Source organism: Ictidomys tridecemlineatus, unplaced genomic scaffold (genome assembly GCF_052094955.1).
Source record: "Ictidomys tridecemlineatus isolate mIctTri1 unplaced genomic scaffold, mIctTri1.hap1 Scaffold_70, whole genome shotgun sequence".
In the NCBI taxonomy this organism is placed as follows: domain Eukaryota; kingdom Metazoa; phylum Chordata; class Mammalia; order Rodentia; family Sciuridae; genus Ictidomys; species Ictidomys tridecemlineatus.
In genome coordinates this window covers 578,470-606,281 of record NW_027524982.1, presented here as the reverse complement: position 1 = coordinate 606,281, position 27,812 = coordinate 578,470, and the positions used below count along the sequence as shown (strand labels likewise).

General features: G+C 34.5%; 1 protein-coding gene across 1 annotated transcript in view; it reads right to left on the bottom strand.

The window, feature by feature from the left end:
- Nucleotides 1-27,812, bottom strand: part of LOC144374447 (adhesion G-protein coupled receptor V1-like) — a 105,248-nt gene that overhangs the window by 53,074 nt on the left and 24,362 nt on the right. Inside the window, 10 exon segments of the mRNA XM_078037282.1 lie at nt 356-473; nt 7,580-7,741; nt 10,820-10,999; nt 13,304-13,486; nt 13,854-14,030; nt 16,010-16,212; nt 17,652-17,907; nt 20,397-20,543; nt 24,637-24,841; nt 25,167-25,389. Coding sequence (XP_077893408.1) covers nt 356-473; nt 7,580-7,741; nt 10,820-10,999; nt 13,304-13,486; nt 13,854-14,030; nt 16,010-16,212; nt 17,652-17,907; nt 20,397-20,543; nt 24,637-24,841; nt 25,167-25,389 — 1,854 coding nt within the window.

Genomic DNA, 27,812 nt, shown 5'->3' with positions numbered 1-27,812 from the left:
AATTATTCATTTTCAATGTAGTTGTTTCTCTGCCACATCATTTTGAATGATTGCATAGCATTCTGCCACATTTAACCAGTCTCCTAATATCACATCATTTAGGAAGCTACCATAATTAATTTTATAATGTTGCTTCATAAAAATGTTTTATTTAAAAAGTCACAGCTGAGCAGTATGAAATCTGACCTGTCTTACCAACATGGGGTATTATAATGTTAATTTAAAAGTGTACTTACCTGAGTACATCTTTATGTTTTAGCAAAATTTTAGGAATTAGAAAACCTAACATTGCCTATCTATGTAACTACTAATTATCTGCTTTAATCTACTTTTTAATTTCTAAAATTTTTCTTACCTTTTGCGGGAGATATTTCTACCTCATCAATTGGTAACAGGTGAATTGTATAATGCCTGTCATTTTCCAGCATGGTGTCTTGCAGTGCATGCAATTCAATGGTCTTCTGAGACTCCATCTATAGCAAATGAGAAGAAAAATAAATCTTCCAGATTGACCAAAGTCAAACTTTGAGTGTTTTTATTAGCAGAATAAGGTTTATGCGTATAATCACTTTTTCAGTCCTTTCTGTTGCCTAGAATAAGGGTTGCATCTAGGGAGAATTATTATACAAAAAAGTCAACTCTAACTATAAATTCCATTTATGCTCTTAATAGGAAAAAATTTAAAAAATTAACTCATCTCTCATCTCCTAAATTTACTGAAAAATTTCAATACTGGAGTTCAATCTTTTAGAGGACAAATGGTTACATCATAATGTAAACTGTAAAAAGTCACAGATTTAATATCTGTAAGGGGAGTTGGCTCCATTCAAGAAGAAAAACAAGCAATGGATGACCTGAGATTATAGTCACAGCTGCAATCGATAGGCTAGAGACACTTGCTGTAGTTAATTATCACTGACATTCTTCTAATGGCCTATTGTCAATGTTAAGTTATCTCTGGCACCTTCCTGGTTAACAATAGTACCACAGGCAGCAATACAGGAGCCTAATTCATAAGGAAAATCTAGTGCTTCCATCCAGGAACCTGGAATTTTATATACACATTTCAAGGTTTTTTTTTTTAATCTTCACCTTTCAGATTTTGTTTTCCTTTGTTCTTATATGTTCCACTTGTTTCTTGCTGAATGCATCCTGTTTTCTTATAATTTTTTCCCCTTGTTGTTAAAACACAGGAATCCTATTTGTTTGTTTGTTTGTTTTTGAGATGAGGTTTCAAGGTCTTGCTATGTTGCCCAGGCTAGTTTTGAACTCCTGGGTTCAACAGAACTTCTCACCTCAGCTTCCCAAGTAGATGGAACTACCTATGCATACCACCATGCTTGGCACAGACTATTACTGATTTTATGTTTCATTCTTTTTGTTTTTGTCCTGAATCTTAGGAGCACATTTTGTATTGATCCTCTTCTGGTCTTCAGCCTTCAGCACTATTTCCATTGGACAATGGATGGCCTTTTATTTCTATTTAGTCTTTGTCCTTTATCTGTCCATTTCTTTTGTTCATTTTATTTTGCTTTTTGGCACTGGGGATTTGAACTCAGGGATACTTTACCATTAAGCTACGTCAGCAGCACTTTTTAAATTTTTGAGAAATCGGTCTCCTAAGTTTCTGAGGCTGGCCTTGAATTTGGTGATCCTTCTGCCTCAGGCTCCCAAGTAGCTGAGATTATAGTTGTGCACCACCATGCCCTGTTTGTTGTTTCTGACCTGGGGTCTCACTATTTTGCCCAGGCTGGTCTTCTGAGTTCAAGTGTTCCTTTCATCTCAGCCTTCAGAGTAGCTGGGATTACAGGTGCTCACCAAAGTACCTGGCTTCTGCCCTTTAAATACCATTTTTCAAATCCGTCCTCATCCTGTCACTCACTCTTAAATGCATTGTTTCTGCTTCTTAATTTTTCTTTCAGTATATACTATTAAAGTCATCCACATTTCTGCATGCAGATTTAATTTAACCTTTTAATTGGTGTGGACAGTCCACTGTTTGCATTTACAATATTTTCAACATTTATCTAATAAGGACTATTAACTGTTGTAAATAATATTACCACGAACATTCTTCTACATGCTTCTTTGTATTTACAGTAATTTCTCTGAGGTGCTATTGGTTGAAAATATAGTTAGCGCTCATAATTTTTGTAATCCCTATTTACACATTTGCCTGCTCAACCAGTTTTTTTTTTGTAACCCCAGAATCAGTGTTCAGGCACTTTTATGGTCATTTGCAGAGATGTGCACACTGGCAAAAACTCTGAGTCATTTTAACATATTTTTCATTTTAAATAAGCACTGCAACTCAGACTTGAATAGCTTTTCTAACACAAAACAATATTTTCTCCTTATAACATATCATAAACTCCTTGTTGAAGACTGAAGATTTCAGCTCTACACTTGGAGGCCATTTAAAACAGTGAATTCCCCAACAGAAAATTAAAATGGAAATGAAATGGAAATACATTGACAATGACAAAGACATCTGTTTACATTATGAGAGTGGAAACAAGAAAAGTCACGTCTTGTTCTACCTCAGGTGGGAATGTGCTCATTGGGCGAAGCTTATTTTCCACCACTATTTGTGTGTCCACAAATGACTGTGAGAGAAGCAAGAGTACTGATTTGGAGATTTACAAATAAATTTTAGTCAACAGGCAAATTCACAAATGTAGCGTTGTGGATAATGATCAACATGCATCATAAGAATCAAGAAGAATCATTACACAGTTATGTTGCCACCCACCTTACTACTCTAGATATAAGGCAGTTTCCATGTGGTATGATCTCCATTTCTCAAAAAAATTGACAAGAAGTAATAGGAAAAACCACTGACAGGTGATTACAAGTAGCAAATGCCAATGTTTTTGGAACACTAGTTACAAAATATAAATGTTCTGGGATAAAAGGTGATGGGGAAGTTTCATGGGGAAATATATTTAGAAGAGTTTCTCTATTAGAGATTCAAAATGTATGCAAGTAATTTTTTAATTGCACCAGGAAAGCTTTCTTAATTCAGTTTGGAGTTTCCCAACTCTATTTGAACACTCAATCTTTTAGAGCAATTATTATTCTGCAGAACAGCAGTACAGAGCAGTGGTTCAAGAAATGCTACTACAAACTACATTAGGAAAACAAAAACAGTTTCTCAGCTTTTTGAAATTTGAAGCCATTAATTTTTGATCATACAATGTAGAAAAAAGTTGAGCTTTACTGTATTAAGTTGAGGTATCAACTTGATATTTTATTGGAATTTTTCTAAATGACTTTAAAACTATTTTAAAGGTTTTTGGAAAGCATTTTCTAAGTGTTAGGGGGTTGGTTAGCCTCTTTCCAACCATAACATCATGTAATCCTTATAGTCTTTATTCAAGTTCAGCATTACTTATCCTTGGTTTGCATTAGAAAACCAAATGTGAGAAGAATTAATGAACTTTCCTGGAATCACATGCTAGCAAATGGAAGAGTTAAGATTTGAATCAAAGTTAACTAGCTATGGACTCTACATCGTTTTTTTTCGGTGGCTACTCCCAGTATCACAAGAGAATTAAGACTATAAAGTGAGTAAAGTAGATGAGTATAGGTGACAGAAAACTGCAACAGCACATAAATCCTTGAGAAAGTGGAACTAGGGAAAAGAGAACACTGAGCAAGAAATGTAAAATGCAGAGAAACAAATAAGAAATACCAGAACTATAAAAGCCATGGTGAAACAGAGGACTCTCAAAGAAAGGTGTAAGTATCAAATACTGACAGGAATCAATGCAGTGGAAAATATATAACCAATTCTTCAGTGGAGTTAATTTGCATTAGTATGAAAAATAAATGCTTAAGATAAATTCTAAAGTAAAAAGAGCAAGTTACAGAACAGATTGCAGACTGAAATTCCATTTGTGTAAGAATAAGATACATATGCTTGAATATGCACAGAAAAAAAATTGAAATGCCATATAAGAAACTGTCAATAGTGGTTACCTCTGGTAAGTAGTAAAGCAAGATCTAGGAGAATTCATGGGGATTTTACTCTTTTCACATCCATCTGTATTGATTGAGGTTTACATGAAGACACATATTTTTATAACAAATTAAAATATAAAGATGGATGGAAGGGACTTCTAAGTTAAACTGGCAGCAGGCTGATTGGGGGAGATGCACCTTCTTCAAATGCATATATAGACACCATAAGGGACCTATACTGACAACAAAGGAAAAAGAAAGTGAGAAAAGGTTTCTAAATTCAAGGCATAATTTTCTCTTATAGAGGTTTCAATCTAGGGTTGACTAAATGGCACATATACATTCCCCAGCCTGAACATAAATAACATGGAGAACCAGAGGATTAAGACCATTTGCTGAGGTCTCTGAACTCCAGGCCACAGAGACTACACCTACCACAATAACTGGCTGCCATAAAATGCAAAGCTGTTGTGGTCCTACTCTCCTCAGCTCTTCCTCTTCACATCAATTCTGATCCTACAATTTACATTATGCATAGAGTGAATGAGATGGGAGTGATGTGTTACATCCCAGGAATTACACACTTCACGTGAGTACACTTAATAAGGTCCCAAGCATAAATGCACATTTTCCTAGAAGTCCTAACAACATTTAAAAAGTGAATATATTGGATCTGAAGTAACTTTCCTATGTTCATACATGAATACACCACTATGTACAACCACAAGAATGGGATCCTGAATAAGTTATACTGCATATATGTATAATAAGTCAAAATACACTCTGCTGTCATGTGTATCTAAAAAGAAAAAATAAAAATGAAAAAAAGTTCATCTATTACAAAATAGGTACAAGTAACACTAAAGAGAACTGCATGAGTGAAGAGATGAAAAATAAGAGATGTTATTTAAGAATAACAATGTCAAAAAATGTAATTAAAAAAAAAAAACATTCCCCAGAAGCAACAAACAGTAGGATCCAAGCTGCAGAAAATTTTATCAGCGATATACAGAATAAGTTGGGATTTTTAAAATCAGAATGCAAAGGAAAAGGTGGAGATAAAAATTATTTGTGTCACAGTGATGTCTCAGAGCATTAAATTTAGTCTCTCTGTGTGTTTCCTTTCCTTTGTTCTTTATTCAGGGGCAATTTTACTTCTTCCAGGCTACGTTGAAAGCAAAGTTTCTAGGAAACTATTGAGCTAAAGGGAAATACAAGATAGGGAAGAAATAATAGTATTCTTGGGATTGAAATCTTTTGAAGAGGTAGGAAGGAAGCAGGAATGGGTAGAGGGAAAAGAACCAAAATTAGCAGAAAAATTACACTTATTCAGAGAAGACCAAGGGAAAACAGTAGGAGAGATTCTCAGAGCAAGCTTTTCTTGAGCATGGCTCTACCCCAGATCTCCATGTAGATTTTCTGATGTCCAGTGAGATCTTATCCCATCAAGAAAGGACTCATTACCCCATGTGCTGGGAGTATTTCAGACAGACAACTCTCATCTTCAGGCTTCTTTGGAAATTGGCTCATCTGAAGAAATACCTCTCCTGTAGGTCAGATCCTCTTTCTGGCATAGTTCACTCGTGGTGACTTACACAACACAAAAGTATGAAACTCAACGCTTCTAAAACTCAGGAAAACTTTGAATTGTTAGTCCCTTTTGAAGGCAAGCTATAGTGTGTGGTAGTGTCAGTTCAAAACTCCATCATAGCTTGCCTTCAACCCTGCACAATGCTGCTGCTTCTACTTGAACAGATGTTGATCTAAGGAGTACTCTCTCCAAAACCTTTAGGCCCTGAATCTCATAACTTTCTCACCAGGAAAGACCTACTGACATATCATCTGTGGACATTCATCAGTCCTGGAGGCTTGCACACTTCTGTAATAATATGAGGCTCAGATATCCTTCATGCAGAAAGACATAGTCAGAAGTGACTTCTCTAGTGCCAAGAAAGAACTGAAAAGATCACAAAGAGAATTTCCCTGTAAGTAGGGGAAGAGTAACTCTCACAGTCATTGGTACATTTTAAGGCAGTCCAGGAAGCTATTATACAGTTAACTGTGGTACCACTAGGGCTGCCCTGTAGACTAGTATCTCAATTGTCAAAGTGAGCATTGCTGTGAGAATTATTTGTGAAATTAGAGATCCACCTGTGTAGTAGTAGCCATAAGCAGGACCAGGAAAAGACTGCAGGGGTTGTCAAAACCAAATTAGAACCCCTGTCCTGTAGATATGGATACCTTAGAACTAGATATGCAAGAACAATGGTGCTGCTATACAATTGTACATAAAGGAAACTCAGCCTTCAACCTGTTTAAGACTGGTGACAATTAGCAAATAGGGTCAAATCCAGGAATAAATCCATCCTTCTTGAGGCTGTGCTCTGAAAAGGAATGGCTTTACCCAATAGGGGAAAATATAACATTATTTTCCATTTGGTATAGATGTTCAAAACCAGAAACCTTTTGTAATCACCTGAGAAGTACATCTAGCATTTGGAACCTGGTAACTAGAAAAATATGCCCTTTATTACCAAGGAAAACCTTCACAGAAATTCATGACTCATTTCTAAATTTTAAATTCTTTGTATGCTAGGTGAGAAATTTTCAGATCATAGCTAAGGTATGCAACCTAGATGTTTCCTGACTCACAGCTTATTAGATTCTGAGAAACAAAGGGATGCTATATCAGCAACACCTGAAATTTAATGCCATTAGAGCAACCAATACATCAAAAATGGTAATATTTAAGGAGCAAATAGTCTGTCAGAGGGCATCACTAATTAATTTATTATTCGCCTATTAGTATACCAAAAGAAAATTCTGTATTTCTTTCTTTGGTTGTGAAAGCTCTGAAGAAAAAAAAAAAGCACGACCCCTAGTTTCTGGTTCTACTAGTTGTAGAAACCAATCATATGGTCAAAGAGATCCTGTTCATTCATCAAAGTAAAGTAGACAGAACCTTTCACCTTCACTTGTTGTTGTAGAGGGCTGAGATACATACGAAAAGATTGTAATGGGCTTCCCATTCTTAAATTATGTATCTTGATTCAGTTTTCTGAGCAGCTATAATATCAATCTTTTTCTCAAAGTGTACAGGGATGTTAAAAATTTCAAGCATTTGTAAAGCTGAGACTATCTACGAGATTGTATTAATATGAGACACAATCAACCTATTCTCAGTATAAAAGTTTTGCATACTCAGAACTTTGCCTTTAGTCAGAGAAGGAACTGTAAGATGTTGGCTGTGGGATAGAAATAGAGTGTGAATTAACCAATCTGACAGCAGAATTGGGAGTTTTCTCCCTCTTTCTCTCTCAGAGAAGAATTTTTTAAACAATATCTTCATTTTATTTGTATGTAGTGTTGAGGATCGAACCCAGTGCCTCATGCATGCTAGGAGAGTGCTCTACCACTGAGCCACAACCCCAGCCCTCAGAGAAGAATATTTTTTCCCCACAGTGTAGGGAATTTCAAAATATTCCAGATGTATTAAATACTATCATATAAATTCACAGTAATATTATGCTAAGAGAAATTAGACAAAATTAGAGAAACTACAAATTATAAATATCAAATTAGAGAAATATAACAGGAGTCCTCATGCTGCCATTACCTCATCAAAATGAAGTGTCCCACTTAAAGGGCTGAGATTATCCTTAGCTTTCTCGTCTACAGTCCACCGAAGTCGGACGGCACCCTTTCCCCCTGGGGACCGAACAAATGTCAATGTCACATATGAATTGTCATCAGAAAACAGGGAATCATTGACCATTATCTGAAAGAAAGAAAATCCAGTAACATAAAAAGAATAACAGAAGAAAAAAACAGAATCTTCTTTTCACGATGACTGCAGTTTTCGAATTTAGAATTCAATTCATGAAATGTTACAATCATGGCAGAGAAAAATATTTCACCCCACTTCCTGTCCTTCTTAGACACTCAACAACATGGAATTTCCCATCTTCTCTTGCAACTAGATAGAGCCACTGAATTCTTGTGAGTAGATTATATCTAGGAGCAACATATGCTGCTGACACTCTGGCCATAAACTTCCACACAATCCTCCATATTCTCTCTTTTCCCATGTGTCAGGTGAATAGAGAGGATTCCTAGGACCTAAATGAGAGAAAGAAGGAGTCTGATACTTGAGTTATCAGTTAAAGACAAGGTATCCATAACAATTAGCCAACTAGGAATACTGGCATAGGACTCCTGTATAAATAATAATATTATGGGAAGGAACTAAGATTTAGGGTTTTTTGTAAAGGTGTTCAGGCTCCCCACATAATACAGACTTCAAACTGTCCTCTCAATTATCTGCAGTTTACCTACGTTAGTAAAAAGAGGTTTTTAGTTAAAAGAGATTTAACTTGATTTAAAGAGAGGAGATTCAATACATTCATTTGCCAGAATTTTTTTAAACAAGTCCTTATTAAAATAAGTAATTCAAATGAATTACATATGTTAACTCAGTGAAATAAAGTCTGAATTGAACCTACAATATCCACCTTCAGTGCAAATGCAAAATAACACAATGCTTCCATTTTTAAGGCAGATACAAACTTAACAAACATGAAATATAGGTTGGTTGGTTGGTTTTCCATGAGACTTTGCATTCAAACCAATAATAGAGATTTGGAGCTAACTGATATGTGTTGAATTTCCATTATTTGTCAGTTCTTCATACACTTTGCTTTTTTTAAGATTCACAGAAACTCAGAAATCAGATGTGTATGCATATTTGGCAAAAAGGGGGCCTGGAAAGTAGTTTGATATTTAGACTGATATTTACTAAGAAAGAAAAAAGAAAGGAATCCATTATAAATCAATTGTATACCTGTGATGGTTTTGATTCCACAGATATAACATTAGTTTGGGTTTCATATGTAGATTTCTGTAGATCTCTGATATTCCTAGTGTCTTGGCATATATACTGCATTATTCTATGAGCAGCTTATGAACTTTGACACATTAATACTAATCTTTCCTCAATATTCTTCAGTTCTCAGTCTAATCTGTGGCACAATTAATGCTAACAGAATGTTTACTATGTGTGCAATGTTGTATGTTTATATACATGTTAAAAGATAAACTCCATGTTATTGGGGACTTTCTCAATAAAAAAGATGGGATATAAGGAAAGCAGCTGGAAAGAGCTGCCAAGAAGCTATTCATTCTACACAATAAAAATAGCAACTGAGACTTAGTGTAAAGAAATCCCAGGTACATGAACTCATTTACTCCACATAACAGTTATGAGGAATTATACACTGCAGACTTAATAACCTGAATCTCACTTGTGAATCTCAAGACAAATTGGAAATTTAAGGCTATTTCGATAAGATGTTATTTCCAGGCATGATTCAATTAGGTTTAGAGCACAAAAGTTTATGTTAGCAGTTAAGATAAAATGAATAAGCAAAAATTACTTATGAATAGTAGCATAGCTTTATTTTCCATATAGGGAAGAGAAACTTAAAAACGCAATATCCAACATCCAACTCCAAAAGTGTGATGAACTCCAAAGCAAAAACATTAAGGTTTTACCACCTGAAGATTTCAACACTAAACCTGAAATTTTAACCTAAGCTCATAAGCTAATAGAGGAATTTTATTAAAAAATTAAGTTACTTATTCATACATATTAAAATATGCAAAGAATTCCACGTGGTTGAAAATACACAAAATATTAATGCTGTCTCTCTTAGGATACTAATATTATGGAAAATTTTACTCTCCTCTTTAAATTTGTTTTATTTTTTTCAGACTTTAATGCTGTCTGAGAGATAATCACAGCTATTCTTTTGCCAACCCATCACTCCTTGGAAACACTTGTGCAGTTTTTTGCCAAGGAAGAAAGAGAGTTTCATGGAGCCACAGCAAAACTGTGCTCTGTTCCTTTTATAGTTCCTATTTCCTAATGAAATTGAAATTTCATTGACCAAATCATTAGGTAATTATTAAGCTCTATTTTTATTCTGGAGTGTATGAAAAGCCCAGCTCTGAGAGGTAAGTTGTAGGTCTAGCCTTTCATGCACAGGACAGTAAAGACAAGGGGCAGTCAAGCAGTTTAATCACTGAAAATTATCCACAATGATCAAATATAAATGATTAAATAAAGGGAGTGATGACATATGTAATCAGGAAAGTTGCTAAGGATCTTTATGAATATTTCATCTGGGAATTTCCTTTAAAAGATAAAATCATAATAATTATGGCCCAGAGATCATGTAATAATAATAATTATGATAGAGTCATAGTACTTTCAGATGTGGTGATACTTTAATATTAGTTGCCAAGCTATGCCACACAAATATTTAATTCTTATGATTAACCAATCATAAGAATCTTTTTTTCCCTCCCTCAGAAGATGAACCAATAATAAGTGAACTCCCTCTTTCAGGTCTTGGAAGAAAACAGCCAAGTGAGAAGTGAGAAGTGAAAGGGAAAAACATGACAGCATACCAGAACTGAGGGAAAATTCCCTCATCAACTAAACCCATCCTGGGATGCCACATTCAGGCCATGACAGTCCTGTTATGTGGCCAGGATGGTGATCTGTAGAATAGACAGAAAATAAAAGGTATGGACAAAAAGTACTTCTTGTTCTAGTATACTCAATAAATAGGAAATCGCATTCCCTCTGTAATTGTCCGGTGTTAGGAGCTCACATTATATGAAGCTGTATGTATATGTTGGAGGATTGGCCCCTAAATTAACAGCAAACTCAAAAGATAATTGAAGAGAGATTTGTAAAGGAAGAGTAATGAAGAATTTCAAAACAAAAGTAACAGACACTTTTCTACTTAAAACTATATGAGAATTTCACACTCCCCTGATATATTTAACTTACAGTCTGTTTTTCAAATCCAAATACTCCAAGTGGAGAATCATTCTGTGGAATAATTACAGTTACCACAACATCATCCCCCAGTCTGCCACCTCCAGCCACATGGATTAAGGAAATATTGAACAACTCCTTGAGTTCAACCTCAGCATCATCAATTATGGTGATTTGTATCATTGCAGTAACCTACAAAAGAAAGGAAAAAAAGGAGAGAGGAAGAGAAAAATAGAGATAGGAAGGAAGAGAGGGAGAGGAGGGGAAGGAAATATTGCAATAATTTTTCATTATATATATTTCAATAGAAACTTAGAAACATGACACAAAAGAAAGAAGTAATAATTTTGCCTGTTAGATTTGTAATACTTTTAAAATCATGATATTTATAGTAGTTGAAAGTCAGAAATTTACAGTCTGCTATTTTTGAGATAAAACATTATAAATGTAATAAAATATAGTATTTTTACAGATAGAAAGAAACAAGAACTTTTTAATCTTGAAAAAATATTATAAGTGCTATGAATGCTCTAACAACTATTGTACAAACATAAAACCTAGTGTGCTTTGTTTTATTATATGAAAGCAAATGAAAGAATAAAAATTATCATTGACTTCTGCAATTCATATAAATGCTATTGATTTCAAATATATATATATATATATATATATATATATATATATATATATATATATTTAATGTAGGGGAAAAGAAAAGCAGGAAGAAAGGCCAAATTTGATTTTGGGGTTTTTTTAAAGATTTTTTAAAAATCAGGATTTAGTTCATTTCTCTGAGTTTATGTTAAAAGTTTTATAAACTTATAAATAAACTTGGTTCACCTTGTGATTTCCCTAGTGGTCATAAACCTATACTAGGTATATATTCAATATTTAAAGTCTCTTTTTGTATGACACAGGTAAATTCCAATACTTTGATATAGATCTTTACCAGAAAATGAAGTTTTCTACCTAAAACCTTTAATTTAACAACAAGGAGAAGCAAGAAATCTGGATGTCACACTCAGATAAACGAAAGCTTGAACAAAATCAAATGGTAAAATGGAAGCGCATTAAAATGTGTGCACCTCAAATTGGTACTGCAGGATACAGACTGTCTTCCATATTGATGTGGACTTCAAGGATCAGGATGATACTAAGGATGTTGGAAAATGATGAGACTTCAACTATGTGCTCAGAATTACTACTGATGACGTAACTAAAGTTGGAAGGTTGCTTTGGTGAAAAATCAATTTTTAGTTTCTGCTTTTAATGTAAAAATTTCATGTACTTAACATTTCCTCCTCCATGTTAATAGGAAATGATGCAAATTTCTAAATCTGATAATAGAAAACAAAAACTCATGATTTCAAAAACATTAATTATAATAGGTCTCTATGTGTAGAAAAATGTAGATTTGCATGCTTATTTTTTAACAGAATTTCCTGAGCCCCTAGGGGCAACCAATAAGTTTATGAATACTATGCAGATTTGTCAAGGCAAGAATAAAGCTACCTATAAATTCTGCTATATGAAGTTACTAATATTTTCATGGTTGTGCATATGCCTTTTCCACTTTTCATGGAAAATATTATAAAGATATCTCATTCTTATATATTACAAAACACCCAATTTAGAAAATTTATAATACTTTGGGAATATTTTGTAATTTTTAAGCTTGGTAGACCTAAGTCTAGAATGTCATTTATTTTTCAGGTTTTAGTAAAATAAAGTAAATTTGAGACATTAATTTAATATTTAAAAATTTTATTGGAAATTCTAAATTAAAATATGCATTTATAAACATTAAGAAATAAATAGAGGGGGTGAGGTTGTGGCTCAGTGGTACAGTGCTTGCCTAGCATGCATGAGATATGGGTTCAATCCTCAGCACCACATAAAAATAAAATAAAAGATATTGTGAAAAAATTGTCCTTAACCTTTATTAAAAATAAGAAATAGAATAAAAGCATTTGTGATCATAAATACAGTCAAGTTCATCACGTAGGTTTTTATACACTGCAGGCACCTCTAAGTCAATCATTATACTGTTTTAGAATTTTTGGTTTTTTAATGGAATCAGGTGGGGAAGTTCAAAAAAGGGTGAGCTAGGCACAGTGCCTATAATCCCAGTGGTTCAGGAGGCTGAGACAGGAGGATCATGAGTTCAAAGCCAGCCTCAGCAACTTAGGGAGGCACTAAGCAAGTCAGTGAGACCCTGTCTCTAAAAAAAAAATACAAAATAGAGCTGGAGGTATGGCACAATGGCCAAATGCCCCTGAGTTCAATCCCCAGTATTAAAAAAAGGGGTGTAATTCTTGCTTCTTAAATTTCTCTTCCTAGGCCCACATTTATTAATAATATCTGTGTTTGACTTGACACAGAAACATTCAGAGTTATAATACAACTGGCAATCATTAATGCATGCTCATTTGGTAGATACCTATAAAATTCTTGAAGAAGAATCAAAAAATACTAACATGTTCATGACAAACTTACTTGCCCATCTGCAAATTCAAGAATCCCTTGAGATGGATTAAAGTCTTCCAGGCCAGCAGTGCCTGGTATTGCTTTCCAATAAACATTTACTGTCTCAAAACTTCCAGCCAGCCGGACTACAGGAACCTGAAGAAAGTTCAAGGGTGGAGGCACCTCATGAGCAGTAATAACTCCACCAACATCCTCGAATAAAGAACACATGTTGAAAAGTAAGACAAAATGAGCAACTATCCTAAATCATCATCTTGTAACTTTTTTGCTTCCACTTATATCTCATACTTCACTCTTCAAATTATAAGTTAATAGAACGGAAATAGGCATGACAGGTTTTTAGAACTTTTACTCTGAAATTTCACAAAAAATAAACTTGATGAATCCTTTGAGCTGGTCAAAGAGAACTAAGAATTAATTTGAAAGACAAATTTGGCTGTTCATCTATTTTAAAATACCTACAAGCAAAGCCAATTGTTTTGCAGAAAATACAAAAACACTGAACAAATCATCAGGGATGAGCTTCTACATTATTATAAATATATGAAATTCAACTCACCCTAGTAAAATGAAATATAAAAATTCCTCTGGGATCATCATTTTCCTCAGTCGTTATCTCAGCTGTTTCCATTCCTGGTCTCTGTACACTTGGCTGCTCTGCAGAGAAGTCAGAGTTCACCAGGTTTACCTCAGTGATGATGATGATAAATCCTTCTTCCAACTCAGGAGCATCATCCTGGGAGGTGGGGTAAAAGAAAAAGTGCTTTTCTGTTTTTGGTTGTGTTTGTGAGGTGAGGTCTCACTATGTAGAGCATACTAGTCTTGAGCTCCTGGGCCCAAGAAATTTTCCTGCCTCAATCTCCCTTGTAGCTGGAACTACAAGAATTAACAAGGATGGTAGAATATGATAGACATCATCACCCAAAGTACACGAATTGGTGTCAACATAATTTATATACAATCAGATATATGAAAAATTATGCTGTATATATGTAATAAGAATTGTAATGCATTCTGCTGTCATTTATTTAAAAACACAATTACAAAAAGAATAAACCATCACTCCCAGCTAATTTTGAAAGAAAAATATTTAATTTGCATTGTAAACTTGATATTTTTCAGTATGGAACAAATTAGTTCATCTACATGAATGGGCAGCTCTATCACACACAAAAAGACTCATATTCAACTGTATACATTCTCACTGACAACTTCAGGATCCATGGGATGTTCAAGGTTAAAGGCAATGTTGCTATGAAATGCTCATTCTCATTAGCAAATAAATAAGTTTTCAAAACCTATTCCACAAATTTTATTGTTGAGGTACCAGGGAATGAACCCAGGGACATTTAACCTTTGAGTCACATCCCCAGTCCTTTTTTTAAAATTTTTAATTTTGAGACAGGGTCTCACTAAGTTGCCTAGGGCCTCACTAAATTGTTGAGGCTGCCTTTGAATTTGCAATCTACCTGCCTCGGCTTTCCAAGCTACTAATATTACTGGTGTGCACCACCATGCCTGACCTATCCCTCAATTTTAACATGTATTGAATATGCCTTTAATATATAATATTCCAAGAGAAGTTTAGTAAATTTTACTTTTCCTTTAAAAATGAAAGTTTTAGACTTGTAAATCTAGATGTAATACTATATTTAATTCATTCTTAAAGGTTTTTATTTTTTTGAACATGGAATAAAATTTCAAAACATAAAAAGAAAACATGTAGAAAGGGAAAAGAAACCACCTTCCTACACTATTCCTGTATCTTTCCCAGACAGTCCTCTTCAGAAGTCACTACTAGTAGGAAAACTAATGACATTTACTAATAATATAGACATTTATAATAATCAACATATAGTGCTATTAATATTACAATGTACTATTTATTAATACCTTAGCTGATTTAAGTGCATAGTGTTGGGACTCAAACCTGCCACATGTTAGGCAAGTGTCCTGCCACTGAGCTATATTTCCAGCCCCAATAATTATAACATTAATACAACTATTGCCACTTTCAGTTTTTTTGTGTACATCATTATAGATTTTTCCGCATTCTCTCTCTCTCTCTCTCTCTCTTTTTCTCTCTTTCAATATGTAAATATAGATATACAGAGCAAAAAGTAGACCTAAGCCATCTGAATATTAATCTGGATTCAAGTAATTGTACCCTGAAATGAAATTACTCCCCTATCAAGCCAACAATAAAATTAACTAAATTGTTCCATTTTTTCAGATATTAGTTTAAAGCAACTAAACAATCAACATAATAGTACAGACAGTCAGGTAAATAATTAATCCAAATACAATGTTTTAAAGTTCACTCAAATTTGTCATTTTTGTAAGCTAGTTATAAAATATTTATTTATTCATATTAAATATTTATTTAGGTGGAAATATTACTCACATTTTCTATATTAAAAGGATCATTAAAAATGATTTTTAGGGCTGGGGATGTGGCTCAAGTGGTAGCGCGCTCGCCTGGCATGCGTGCGGCCCGGGTTCGATCCTCAGCACCACATACCAACAAAGATGTTGTGTCTGCCGAGAACTAAAAAATAAATATTAAAAATTCTCTCTCTCTGTCTCTCTCCCCCCTCTCTCACTCTCTCTAAAAAAAAAAAAAAAAAATGATTTTTACCTGTAAGAACATCACAATTTTACATTGAAAAGCATTTTCTTTTCTTTTCTAGTATATTTATTGCCATCCATACTTACTGGCAAAATGGCAACATTCACATGAGTTTCTTTTATGTTTTCTTTCATTATTATTGTTGTTTCTTGCAGTACATAATCTTCATTTTCAATAGCTTGATTATTTGTGTGTAGCGAGAAATTGGGTTTCGCCTTCAAGTGAATGGCAATGTCCCCAAAGAACCCTTTATCTCGAACAATGTACAACTGCAGATTGGTGATGTTCTCTATGAGACAAACATGCCTCTAGTCAGTATGCTTTTCTGTTTGCTGTCAATGTTGTTTCAAGTACTCACAGTGGAATGTTCTGCACTATCCTTTTAAACAGGTAAGCAAACAAGTAAAACAAATACAGTACATACTCCCAAGGAGTATTCTGTCCATTGTCCCCAAAGTTGTGCTGAAAATCACCATCCATTCCTAGCATTCTGTCTAATCCCTCAGCTCTGATTCCACACGTAGCTTCCTGTGTTGTACGTGTCATATTGAAATTGCTGAAAGTCTTAGGGAAGTGCATATGTAAAGTTGAACAGAGGTTATATGTTTAAAAGATTCTTGAAAATAAATAGTGAGATACATAAAGACATCATTTAATGACTAATCATTAGAATAAGAGTGATCCATGGGATGTTCAAGAGTAAAGGCAATGTTTCTATGGAATGCTCATTCTGAGCATATACTGAAGTTCATATACTAAGGTGTCTATCTCAAGGTTCAAATTATTTCACAACACCTACACTTTATTTCATTTCTTAGATTTTTAAAAAATTAATTTGTCATATAAAATGCAGTAAAAATGCCTGTCAATATTCACCTGCAGGTCTATGAATTTCTAATGAATAATGCTGTGTCTTTCTTTCCAAATTCCACAGTGAGATTCCTGGCAATTGCTAGGTATTTCAAAAATGTGTGTTAAATAAAAAAAATAAATGGCTTATTTTATCATAAGTCTATTGTTTCAGTTCTGAACACATGGAAATATAAAGACCCAGGAAATACTACATGTCATTTTCTTTCCCCATCAACTCTTCCAATGAAAGATATTTGAAAGTTGGATATCCACACTGTTATCTGAAAATGTTAGAATCATCTCACAGTGTATTCTAAATACATATTATGTTTAACCCTTTTTAAAAATACATCAAATGACCTTCATCCATAAAATTATATTTATCCAACAATACAAATAGTTATTTAGATGAAGATTTCAGCACTTAAAAGAAAAATAACAAGGACTGACCAATGTACACCTCACAGTATAAAATTTTTTCTCATTAATTTTTTGGATTAAGCAATTTATACATTGATACAATGTGCTTATCACTATGTTGTCAGTGCACCATACAAGTACTAAAAATGTAGAGAGAAAATGTGAGTGAGGAAAACAAACAATGAAGAGAAACTCAAATATAAAACAGTTACCTCTACTGCAATGACTTCACTAAACTGTTAACATTTTTACTATGATAGTATATCTTTAAAAATTGAAGGTATTTTTAAAAACCTTATTGCTAAGTAGTCACATGATCATAAAATTTGAAGAACAAAAATGGCTATGACTTGTCAAATTGGAAAAGTCATATAAAAATAGAAATTTGCATTTTTGTAAGCATCAAAAGTAAATTCATTTTTTACTAAAGCCTGAAAAATATGTAACTGAATTTACCTTTAGGCTCTGCTACTCTGGTGAAGAGAGACTTGGCATGCCAGCCCACGAAGCCATAGGGAGAGTCACTGGGCAGAGTAGTTATTACGGACTTGTTTCTTTTCTGATCAATAGTAGCATCTTTTGATGGGTCCTCAACCCCTTCTGTGGCAATTTGGGTTAGTGTTATGATCACAACCTCTGATAACTCTGGTATATCATCAGCAAGAACAGTTAGAGTAATTGTAGACAGTGCCTGGCCTTCAGTAAATGAAATCTAAAATTTTAGAGAAAGATTTTATTTATCCTGTCATTATCACTCTGCAGTAAGGATATTAAAAAGTTTGATTTTCTTTCAATTATGATATAATTTAACAAAGAGTTTAGCAACAATATGTTATTATACAAATAAATAACTTTTACATTAAAAATAAGAATGTTAGGAAAAAGAAAAAGTAAACCATTTCTAAACCTAAGCTAATAAATCATATAGTCAAGTTGTCATATCCTGGAGCCTATATTTCTTTCTAATTTAGTGTACAAAGTCTTTCTGAAAATCTGCTAGATAACACATGTAAAGTTCTATAAAAATAAAAGAAGGCGCCATGCCAGCTTAAACATTTTTCTCTATAGAATTTTTGTCAGGATTGCTACTCCAGATAGAAGCAACATTTAACAATGAATCAACCTAAGGAAAGAGAGAGAGAGAGAAAGGGAGGGAGGGAGAGGGAGAGGGAGAGAGGGAGAGAGGGAGAGAGGGGGGAGAGAGGGAGAGAAGGAGAGAGAGGGGGGGGGAGAGAGAGAGAGAGAGAGAGAGAGAGAGAGAGAGAGAGAGAGAGAGAGAGAGAGAGAATACAAATCATAGCATTTCTCTCCTTCTCTGTCTCCATTGTCTAAGGAGACAGATCCTAATTTGCTAAAAGGCATCTGAAGTCCCTGTTGACCAGAATTCTGTCAGCTTCTTGAATGCTATTTCCCATTATGCCCACTTCATACCCACTCTCCAACAATATGGCTACAAACCACAATTATTCAAATTGGTATTACAAGCCTATGCATCTACCCCTGTTGACGTGCACCTTGCCACTCAGGGAAGGCACTGGAAGATATAAACCCAAGAACTTTATTAATAAAATCAGGAGTGAGAAAACTACTGCCTACTGGCCAAATCCATTTTTCATAAATGAAGTTTTATTGAAACACAGCCAAGCTTATTCAATTGCATGCTGTCTATGACTGCCTACATTATCTACTTTATATCATCTAGCACAACTGTGCAATAAAGGCAAACTAGTTGTGAGTGAGAACAGATGGCTAAGAAAGCCTAAAATATTTACTATCTATCCCTTACAGAAAAAAAGTTCTTATTCCTGAGTAAAATAATTCTTTCAATAATATAGCATACATTTTGGGTAATACTATGCACTAAATTACAAATAATTTTAATCATGCTTTTATATGAAATCTTAATTGGAGATATGTAATTCAGAAATATGACTTAGAGTCTTGGTAGCTTGCATAAATTAAATATGAAATTCAATGGAATTTGCTGTAACATTCCTTTTTTAAAGATTTTTTTTATAATATTTTTTAATTGTAGATGGACACAGTATCTTTATTTTATTTATTTTTATGTGGTGCTGAGGATCAAACCCAATGCCTCACACTTGCTAGGCAAGTGCTCTACCACTGAGCCACAACCCTAGCCCTGCTATAACATTCTTAATACACTGAAATTCCACTCACCTTTCAAAATAAATGAAACTAGAAATGTGGACTATAATAATCAATTTTCCTTTTGGGGAATATTGCCATAAAAGTTTTTTAAAAATAATTCTTCAGAGAAGCATTTGGGCAAAACAAAACAAAAAACTTGACTAATCTATAAAACCCAAGGCAAGCTAAGGAGACAACCCATCTTGTACATCAGACAAGAGGCTTCCTGAAACTTGTTTTTGTGAGTCATCTACTTCTGGGGCCATCCTGATTCCACTTTTGCACCTGAGGTCCTAATTTATACTGTCCTCCAGTTAATGCTAATGTGATCCTCTACCCACATCTCTTCTAGGGACATACAACCCCACAGCTGCGGGGAACAACAGCTTCTGTGCTCCTCATTGGGAATGGTTCTTACATGCAGCAAGATTATGCCCACTAGAAGGTGGCATGAAGTAAAGAACTACAAAAATGGGGAAGACAATGGTTCAGCCCTAAAATTGGAATGACTCCAAAGGATCAGCTTGACTGCAGAACTCTCCCACAGGATCAACTTCAATTATAACTGCCCATAGATCAACTTCTCCCCCTCCACTTTCTTCTCTTCCTCTTTTTCTTATGAATGCAACTCAAAGAAACCTTCTGCCCATGGTTCCCAACCTCTATCACTATACAACGTTGATATATCTTTTCCAGAAGGTTGATTATTTTACCCAGGCTTATTCATACTTACCAGCCCTCCCATTTTATCTAAACATTAATAACATGTTTCCATCCACAGTTTGGGTGGCTTTATCTTTCTGACAATGTAATACTAAAAATTTGATATATTGAACCTCAAGAGGGATAACTATTTACAGATATTTTAAGTTTTGTAGAAAAAAGGAACAATAACCATAGCAACAAAATGAACTTCAAATTGTATTTCTCTCTGTGGTAATTTGTAAGAATTCAGTGTTGACATTTCATCACTGAGGCAGGATCTGGTCTCATATATCAACAGTAATCATAATTTGTATGTGTCTTCTACAATTTTTGAACATTACATACCACTCCCGAGGTAGGAAATATATCATCAATACTTCCATCAGCTTCCCATACTACAGTTATATGGCCATATGTGCCTTTTAAGTGCTCAACATTCAAGGTTACGAGGCTATCTTGCTCCATTTCTTCTATTTGCTTAAATAATGAATTCTGAAAAATACGCCAAAAGTCACAAGGATTGACTTGAAATCACCTAAATATAGTCTTTTCTTTATTTCATGTTATTATGCTTTTGTAGATTTCATGGTAATAAGCAATGTGAAACAGTAAATTAAAATAACAGTTAAAAATAGTAAAGTAAGAATGACTATGATTTTATTTGTAAACATACAGGATTAAGTAAATAAACTACTAGACAATAAAGATTTAATTTTATAGGATTATTTTTATTTTTGTTCTATATTTTTTCAAATTTTGTTGAGTGAACATATTATTAAATTGATAATCAGAAAGCATGTTCTTTTATAAAATAGTACTTATAACATGTAAAAATTTTGTAGAATGGAAAGGACATGGAGTCAGGTGAGTAAGAAGCCTTTCCCTCAGAGTAAGGTCTGGCAATCCCTCTAGGTCTGTTCTTCCTAATAGTAAAATCTGTTGGACCTACAAGGTCTCCAGCTCCCACCCCAGTGCAGCACATCATAAGAATGAAGGTGCTCCTTCCAATCATTTGCAAATGTAACTTTATACTTAAATTCACATCCTCTTACCTATTTCTGTTCATGGTGTTTCATTTCTACCTCACAAACCTTACAACTATTTTACCAGCCAGAAATCTTCCTTTGCTTTATATTAGAATTTCTTTCTTCTCACCTATGCTTCCTAGCCTCTTACCATTTTTCCAAATTAATTTGTACCTCTGTGACTTAATATTCTTCACTGAACACACAACAGAAGATCTCTTGCCAGCCATTTAATGAAATTTCCTTCAAATGAATATTTTAGATAATCCCTTCTTACAATATATCCTTGGCTTCTCAAGGGTAATAAGAAAAAAATATGGAGTTTTAAAGATTTTTTCTTTCCAGTAAGATTTTTCATGTCTTTTTACTATGATAATCTGAAAAGAGACTCCCCCATTAATTTCTTAAAGCTTATGAAAGCTTCTATTTAGAATGCTAATTTCAGTAAAGATCCTATCCTACAGTGATACTTCATACAGTATTTTAACAAATTGTTACAGATGTTAAAGAGTAATAAAATCTTGCTCAAGGCAAACATTCCTAAAGAAAATGCCTTGATTTTAAAATATGCATATAATTTATTCAGAAAAGACAATGCCTTTTTAAAAGAAAAAACATCCTCTCTGGCTCTATATTTTCCATAAAGGAAGGTTAGTTAAATGAGGACTTCATGCAGCCAGAAATATTCAAGATGTTCTTGTCATCTACTACACCTCATCTTGAAAGGAGACTGTCCAGACAAAAAAGAACTGTGTTGAGAAATTCTGAAAGGACTAAAGGAATCCAGGGTACTTACCCTGGCATGGTGACACCACATTGATTTAGTGTCTCTAGACAATTTTTAAACAAGGTTCCTAAAGTGGAATCTACCGTGCCCATACAATTGAGGATAGTCTGTGCTCTCTATCTGCAGAATAGCTTCAAGGTAAGAAGATGGACACACGCTGCAGAACATGAGGGTTCTTGTCCCAGTAATGCAGCTCTGCTCTACATACTTGTCTGTTGTCCTGCAAAGGCTGTGGAAATGTTCTGTACCCCTCCACATGCAATGACATGATCATTGAAGCACCCTTGCAAACAACTGACTGAGGACATTAGAATGTCCTAAGCTTGTCATCTTACATCCCCCAATCTTGCTCTTCTCACAGTTGTTCATATCTTGGGGAAGGGTAAATTCATGCTTCCCATAGCTCTGCTTATTTGCTGAATTACTGCAATAGTCTCCTGAATTACTGCAATAGTCTCCACACTCCTGTGGGAGTGTCCTTCCCACTCACAGTATGTATTCAATATTATAGTCAAAGCATTCTTTTTACAATGAATCAGGTCACACATTTCTTCTACCCTAATCCCTCCAAAGGCTTCTAAGAGGGCAAACTCAGTACGATACTAAATAAGGGACTTGTGTACAAAAATATTGACATAGCAGTCCTGATTGTTGTCCCTAAAAAGGCCAGCTCACAGGCTGGTCCTCAGCTAGTGTTTGGGAATATGAATTTCAAGAGGGTTCCCACCATTCTCAGAACTTCTGTTTTTGGTACTGGAGGATGAACTCGAGGATACTTTACCACTGATCTATGCCCCAAACCCTTGTGTTTTTTTATTTCTAGAGAGGATATCCAGGAGAATCTTTGTCTTTTGATATTCCTGCCTTAATCTCCTGAGAGAATGATAAGATATGCACCACCACACCCTTCTCTATTCCCAGAGCTCTCAAGTTGCTCCCTGTACCCAAGCTATTTGTACAAATAATGTGATTAACTAACATCTGTTTTCCTTCTGGAAGTGTAGAATTTTGGTATGTGCCAGGCAGATGGTAACCACATGACCAACTGCCAATTAAAACCTTGGGCACTGAGTCTCTAGTGAGCCTCTGGTTGCCAAAATTCCACATGTTTTAACAACTGGATGCTATGGAAATGAGTATGTCCTGTGAGACTCTGCTGGGAGGGGATTCTTGGCAGTTTACACCTGGTTTCCTCTGACTTCACCAATGAGCATTTCCCCATGGAGAATTTTGAGTTTGTATCCTTTGCTTTCATGAATCATAGCTATGAGTATGATTCAACATTAAGTATATGAGTGCTCCCAGTGAATCATCAAAACTATGCATGGTCTTGGGATCACAGGCCCCTGACTAGCCTCCTGTACCTATCTCCCCCTCCTACACTGACTGTAGCCAGTGACTTCCTTGTTGCTCTATAAGGACAAGAGGGCACTGCAGGCCTCTCCTCTTGGTAATGGGTCCCTGTCTGAACTGTTACTACCCCAGATGTCAATATAATTCAATTTTCAACCCCTCCAGGCCTATGCCCTTCTGTAACTCCATACAGCCCTTCCTGACCATTCTATTTTATATTTCCTATCTACATCACATACCCCTTCTTTCATGCTCCATATGCCTTCTCTGCCAGATGCTTCTCAACAGCACTAGCACCGTCAGATATAGTACATGTTTTATTGTATCTTTGCCTATTGTCAGTGTCTCCTTGATCCCCTCTAGGATAATGAAGGTAGAGATTTTTATTGTTTCATTCTCTGACATCTTTAACATCTGGCAGAATATCCAGAACATAGTGTTTATTAAATATCTGCTGCATTTATGGAATAAATGAAAAACCAACTGATCAGGTTTGTTGCCCAGTTCTGGTCAATGAGAGATAAGAAGTTTTTGAGAGGCTTTGGGAAATTTCTTCTTTAATCAAAATGGGATATAAAGTATCTTTCTGTCCCTAACTGGACATGAATAAAAAGCAGTAGCCCAAATAATAATATCAGTTTTCAAACAACCAATGAAGGATCCATTTTGAACTAACAAAGTAGAGAAAGGGAAAGGACCTCTATTGACACAGTACAATCTCCAACTTCTTTCTCTGTGGACATGCTCTTAACATTTAAGCTAATATAAATTAAGTTTTCCTTATATGTAGAAGATTTCAGAGGAAGAGAGATAATAGCTGTACATATAACTCTAGTTCAAAAGTCAGAATACACCTAGCAAATATAATACATGATGCAACATGAATGGCTGTTCTTTTGCTCACTGGCAAAAGCTGATAAAGGCTGTGGTGGAATATATTTAAAAAGATTAGCATGGCTGGTTTTCCTCAAGACAAGACATTTGCATGTGTGCAATGCACATATACTTATATCTCTCTTCCATCCTCCCCACAATAATAAAATTTTATGTGATATGTATGACAAAACACAGTGTATAGTGTATTAAACAGTCTGTCTCACCATTGCCCTTTGGTAAAAAGGCTAACAGCAGAGCCAAACTCCTGGACCAAGAACAATTAATTTCAAATTGAAATAAAAAGAATAACTACAAAAAAATAGGACAAGTTGATCCAGAGGCCCCATTGTGTAAGACAGAAAATTCCAAGATGCCAGCAGAATTCACCTTAGAATGCAGAACAGGGGATAAAGCCATGGCAAAGGAAAAGAGAACAGCTGCAGGGAGTATGACTCACTCACCAAGTGCAGAAAAGTCCTAATTTATAAATGAGAATGAACAAAATCACTTTGACTTATGAGTATAAAATTCTTAGTATCATTACCTGAGCAAATCCAATAACTCCATAGGCATCATCATTAGACAGAATAGTTATTTTCACATAGCCATTGCTACCAATCTCTGCTCCACCTTTGGGATTTTTAAGCTGAACTTTGAAGGATTCTTCTTCTTCTGGAACTATATCATCAAGAATATTTACTGATATTGTAGCTTCTCTGTCCCCAGGTTCAAATATCAGTTCACCTGAACTAGCATAAGAAGCGTACATAAAATAAGTTAACGACAACAAATTTAAAATACACACATGCTAGATTACTCATGAAACACATTACACTGAGTAATATTAAAGTTTTGGAAGAATCACATTTCATAAATAAATTTTTAATTAAAATTATGTATATAGTACTGAAGAACTTCATAGAATTCATATTAGAGATATGAATAACATTTCTATTTCTGGCTTAAAAATAGCTGTTATATTTTATATATTCCTCAGTCATTGAGACTTAGAAATTTGATGCCATATGAAATTTTAGTGAGCATACAGACACCTTGCATAAGTGTTGGACCTACCTAAGAATAAAGTCAGACTAGCTGGAGATATAGGCCAGCTCATACATGTGTGAGTGGGCAGCTGCCACAACAGCAATTAATTTCTTGCTTGAATTAAGGGACTTTACTGTAACAGAATATGCATCCTGAGCAGAACGTGCTTCCAGAACAAATGAGAACTGATTCAGCTCTGAATTCCAGCAGTAAAGAGCAGACCCTTCTTGGCCAAGTACAAGTATGTGGACTGCAAGAAAGAAAGAAAAGGCATCTTGGGATGAAAAGTGAACTCTTTCATACACTGTCTCCCCCATTTCCAAAGCAAAACTTTTCCCAAATTCCATTTGGACATCTCAAATTAAGTAAATATAATGCTATTTCTAAAAGTACCTAAATATAAATAATAATTTATGAGTGCTGTGGAATGATCAATCCAGCTGGACAATGCACCCACATGCATTTAAGAGAAATGGAAACACTGTCTGGTAGCACTCACATGGGTTTTGTATTCTTAAATCTATCTCAATATCTATTTATAAGTACTTTTTAAAAAAAATATATATATATATTTTTAGTTGTAGTTGAAAACAATATCTTTATTTATTTATTTTTCTGTGGTGTGAGGATGGAACCCAGTGCCTCATACATGCTGGGCGAGTGCTCTACCATTGAGCCACAACCACAGCCCCTATAAGTAATTTTTTAAAGTAAAAAATATCCATAATCACACCAGTAAATGTTTTAATTTTTATATTTTCCTCTCTAGTCACTATATTAATTTATATCTGACAGTTATAAATAGTAAAAAATTGTATAAAAAATCTAAATTAAGAATTTTATCCCATATTTATAGTTTTACACAGGATTATATGTTTATATGTTGCTGTGTAGTATATAAATTCATAATTTTAATGCATAGATAATAATATGTAGGGTTGATCTTCAAGATATATTTAATAATTTCCCTACATTGGCTATCTGTTGTTTTACATTTCATTTCCAATATTAATAAAGACAGAATTTTTATTATTTCAATAGATAAATTATTCAAGGTTATTAGGCCAAAGTGTATGAACAAATTCATGACTCCTAAAGTATATTCTGCCAATTCTTTTTGAAATGTAATAAGAAAAGTGTATTTTTATTAAATTCAAAGCAATGGCACACATTTGTATCTACAGAAATTGGGAAGGAAGAGGGCATACATGTTGTATATAATACTAAACAATCTTGAGGCTTAATACTGGCCAAGGTGGGTAGGGGGTCCATATAGAAACATCCAAATTCCAGCACTTAGAGAAACTCAATGGAACATAAACTCCCAAATAAAACTGATTGAGTGTTAAAATAGCACATGAGACCAGAAATTATGAGGGTCTTCTAAACTGTTAGCCCATAAGTTATAGTGGAAAACCCCATATTCTTACTCCTACATATCAAGAACTACTGACCATATTTGTTTACAGCAATTAATTTAAGTACTATTATAGTTTGTAAATGTTGTGTAAAAGACTAAGAAAAGTCTTATTAACACACATTAATCTTTAACTATCCATATATTTTGCATAAAGCTTTATAAAACTGGAGATATTCAGAAAAAAATAAAACTCAAATGGATCTGAAAGCCCTCAAATTTAGCTGACAGTCTCAACCAAGAACAAAACTAGAGTGATCCGAGCACCACTGATTTTGGTTCTCCACCTTCATAGATATTCCCTATTCACTTCTCAATTGGATTGGTATAAATAGGAAACAAGTTGATAATGTGATGTTCACATTAAAAATATGGGTGCTCAAATCTACTTACAGATACTCTTCAACTTGTAATGAAATTATGTCCTGATAAATCCATAATAAGTAGAGAATAGCATCAGTCAAAATGCACTCAATACTGTTAACCCACTGAACATCACAGCTTAGATTAACCTGCTTTAAATGTGCTCAGAAAAAGCCTCCAGTTGGGCAAAATCCTCTAACACAGAGTCTATTTTATAATTGAATATTGAATGTCTCATATAACTAGTTGACTACAGTACACCACACAGAATGCAATCTCTGCTGTTTGCACCGTGATTATGGGGCCAACTGGAAGCTGCACTCCTTGCTCCTGCCCAGCATTGCAATCATGCTGCATATCACTAGCCTTGGAAAAGGTCAAATTTCAAAATATACAGTATGGATTTGACTGAATATATATCACTTTCACACCATCATCAAGTCAAAAACGGAAAATCCTAAGCACAGCCATTTTAAGTCAAGGACCATCTATATATACATATAATGAGTATTTCCTCAGAAAGTAAACATTTATAACATTTCAAAAGCAGGAAATTGGGTCAGAGGATTGATAACAAAAAATCTTACATCTCTACTCTGGGACATGGAAGTGTAACTAGTACTCATACTCTTCTTCCATTTAGCAAAACAATAAAAAAAAGTAGAAGTTATCTCAAAGAAAGGCAACCAGATAAGACAGTTTAAGAAGTGTAGATAAAAAGAAGTTTGAGTACTGAATGGTAGAAAGTAAGTATTCTTAACATTTACAGATGTGAGACTTTAAGAATGAAGACAGTAAGAGACAGTGTGGCCAGGAAGAGCTACAGAGGAAGCAGCAACATCAGGAGAGAACTGAGTTCCCGCATAAGGAGAAGGGAAGATTTTGAGGAAGGT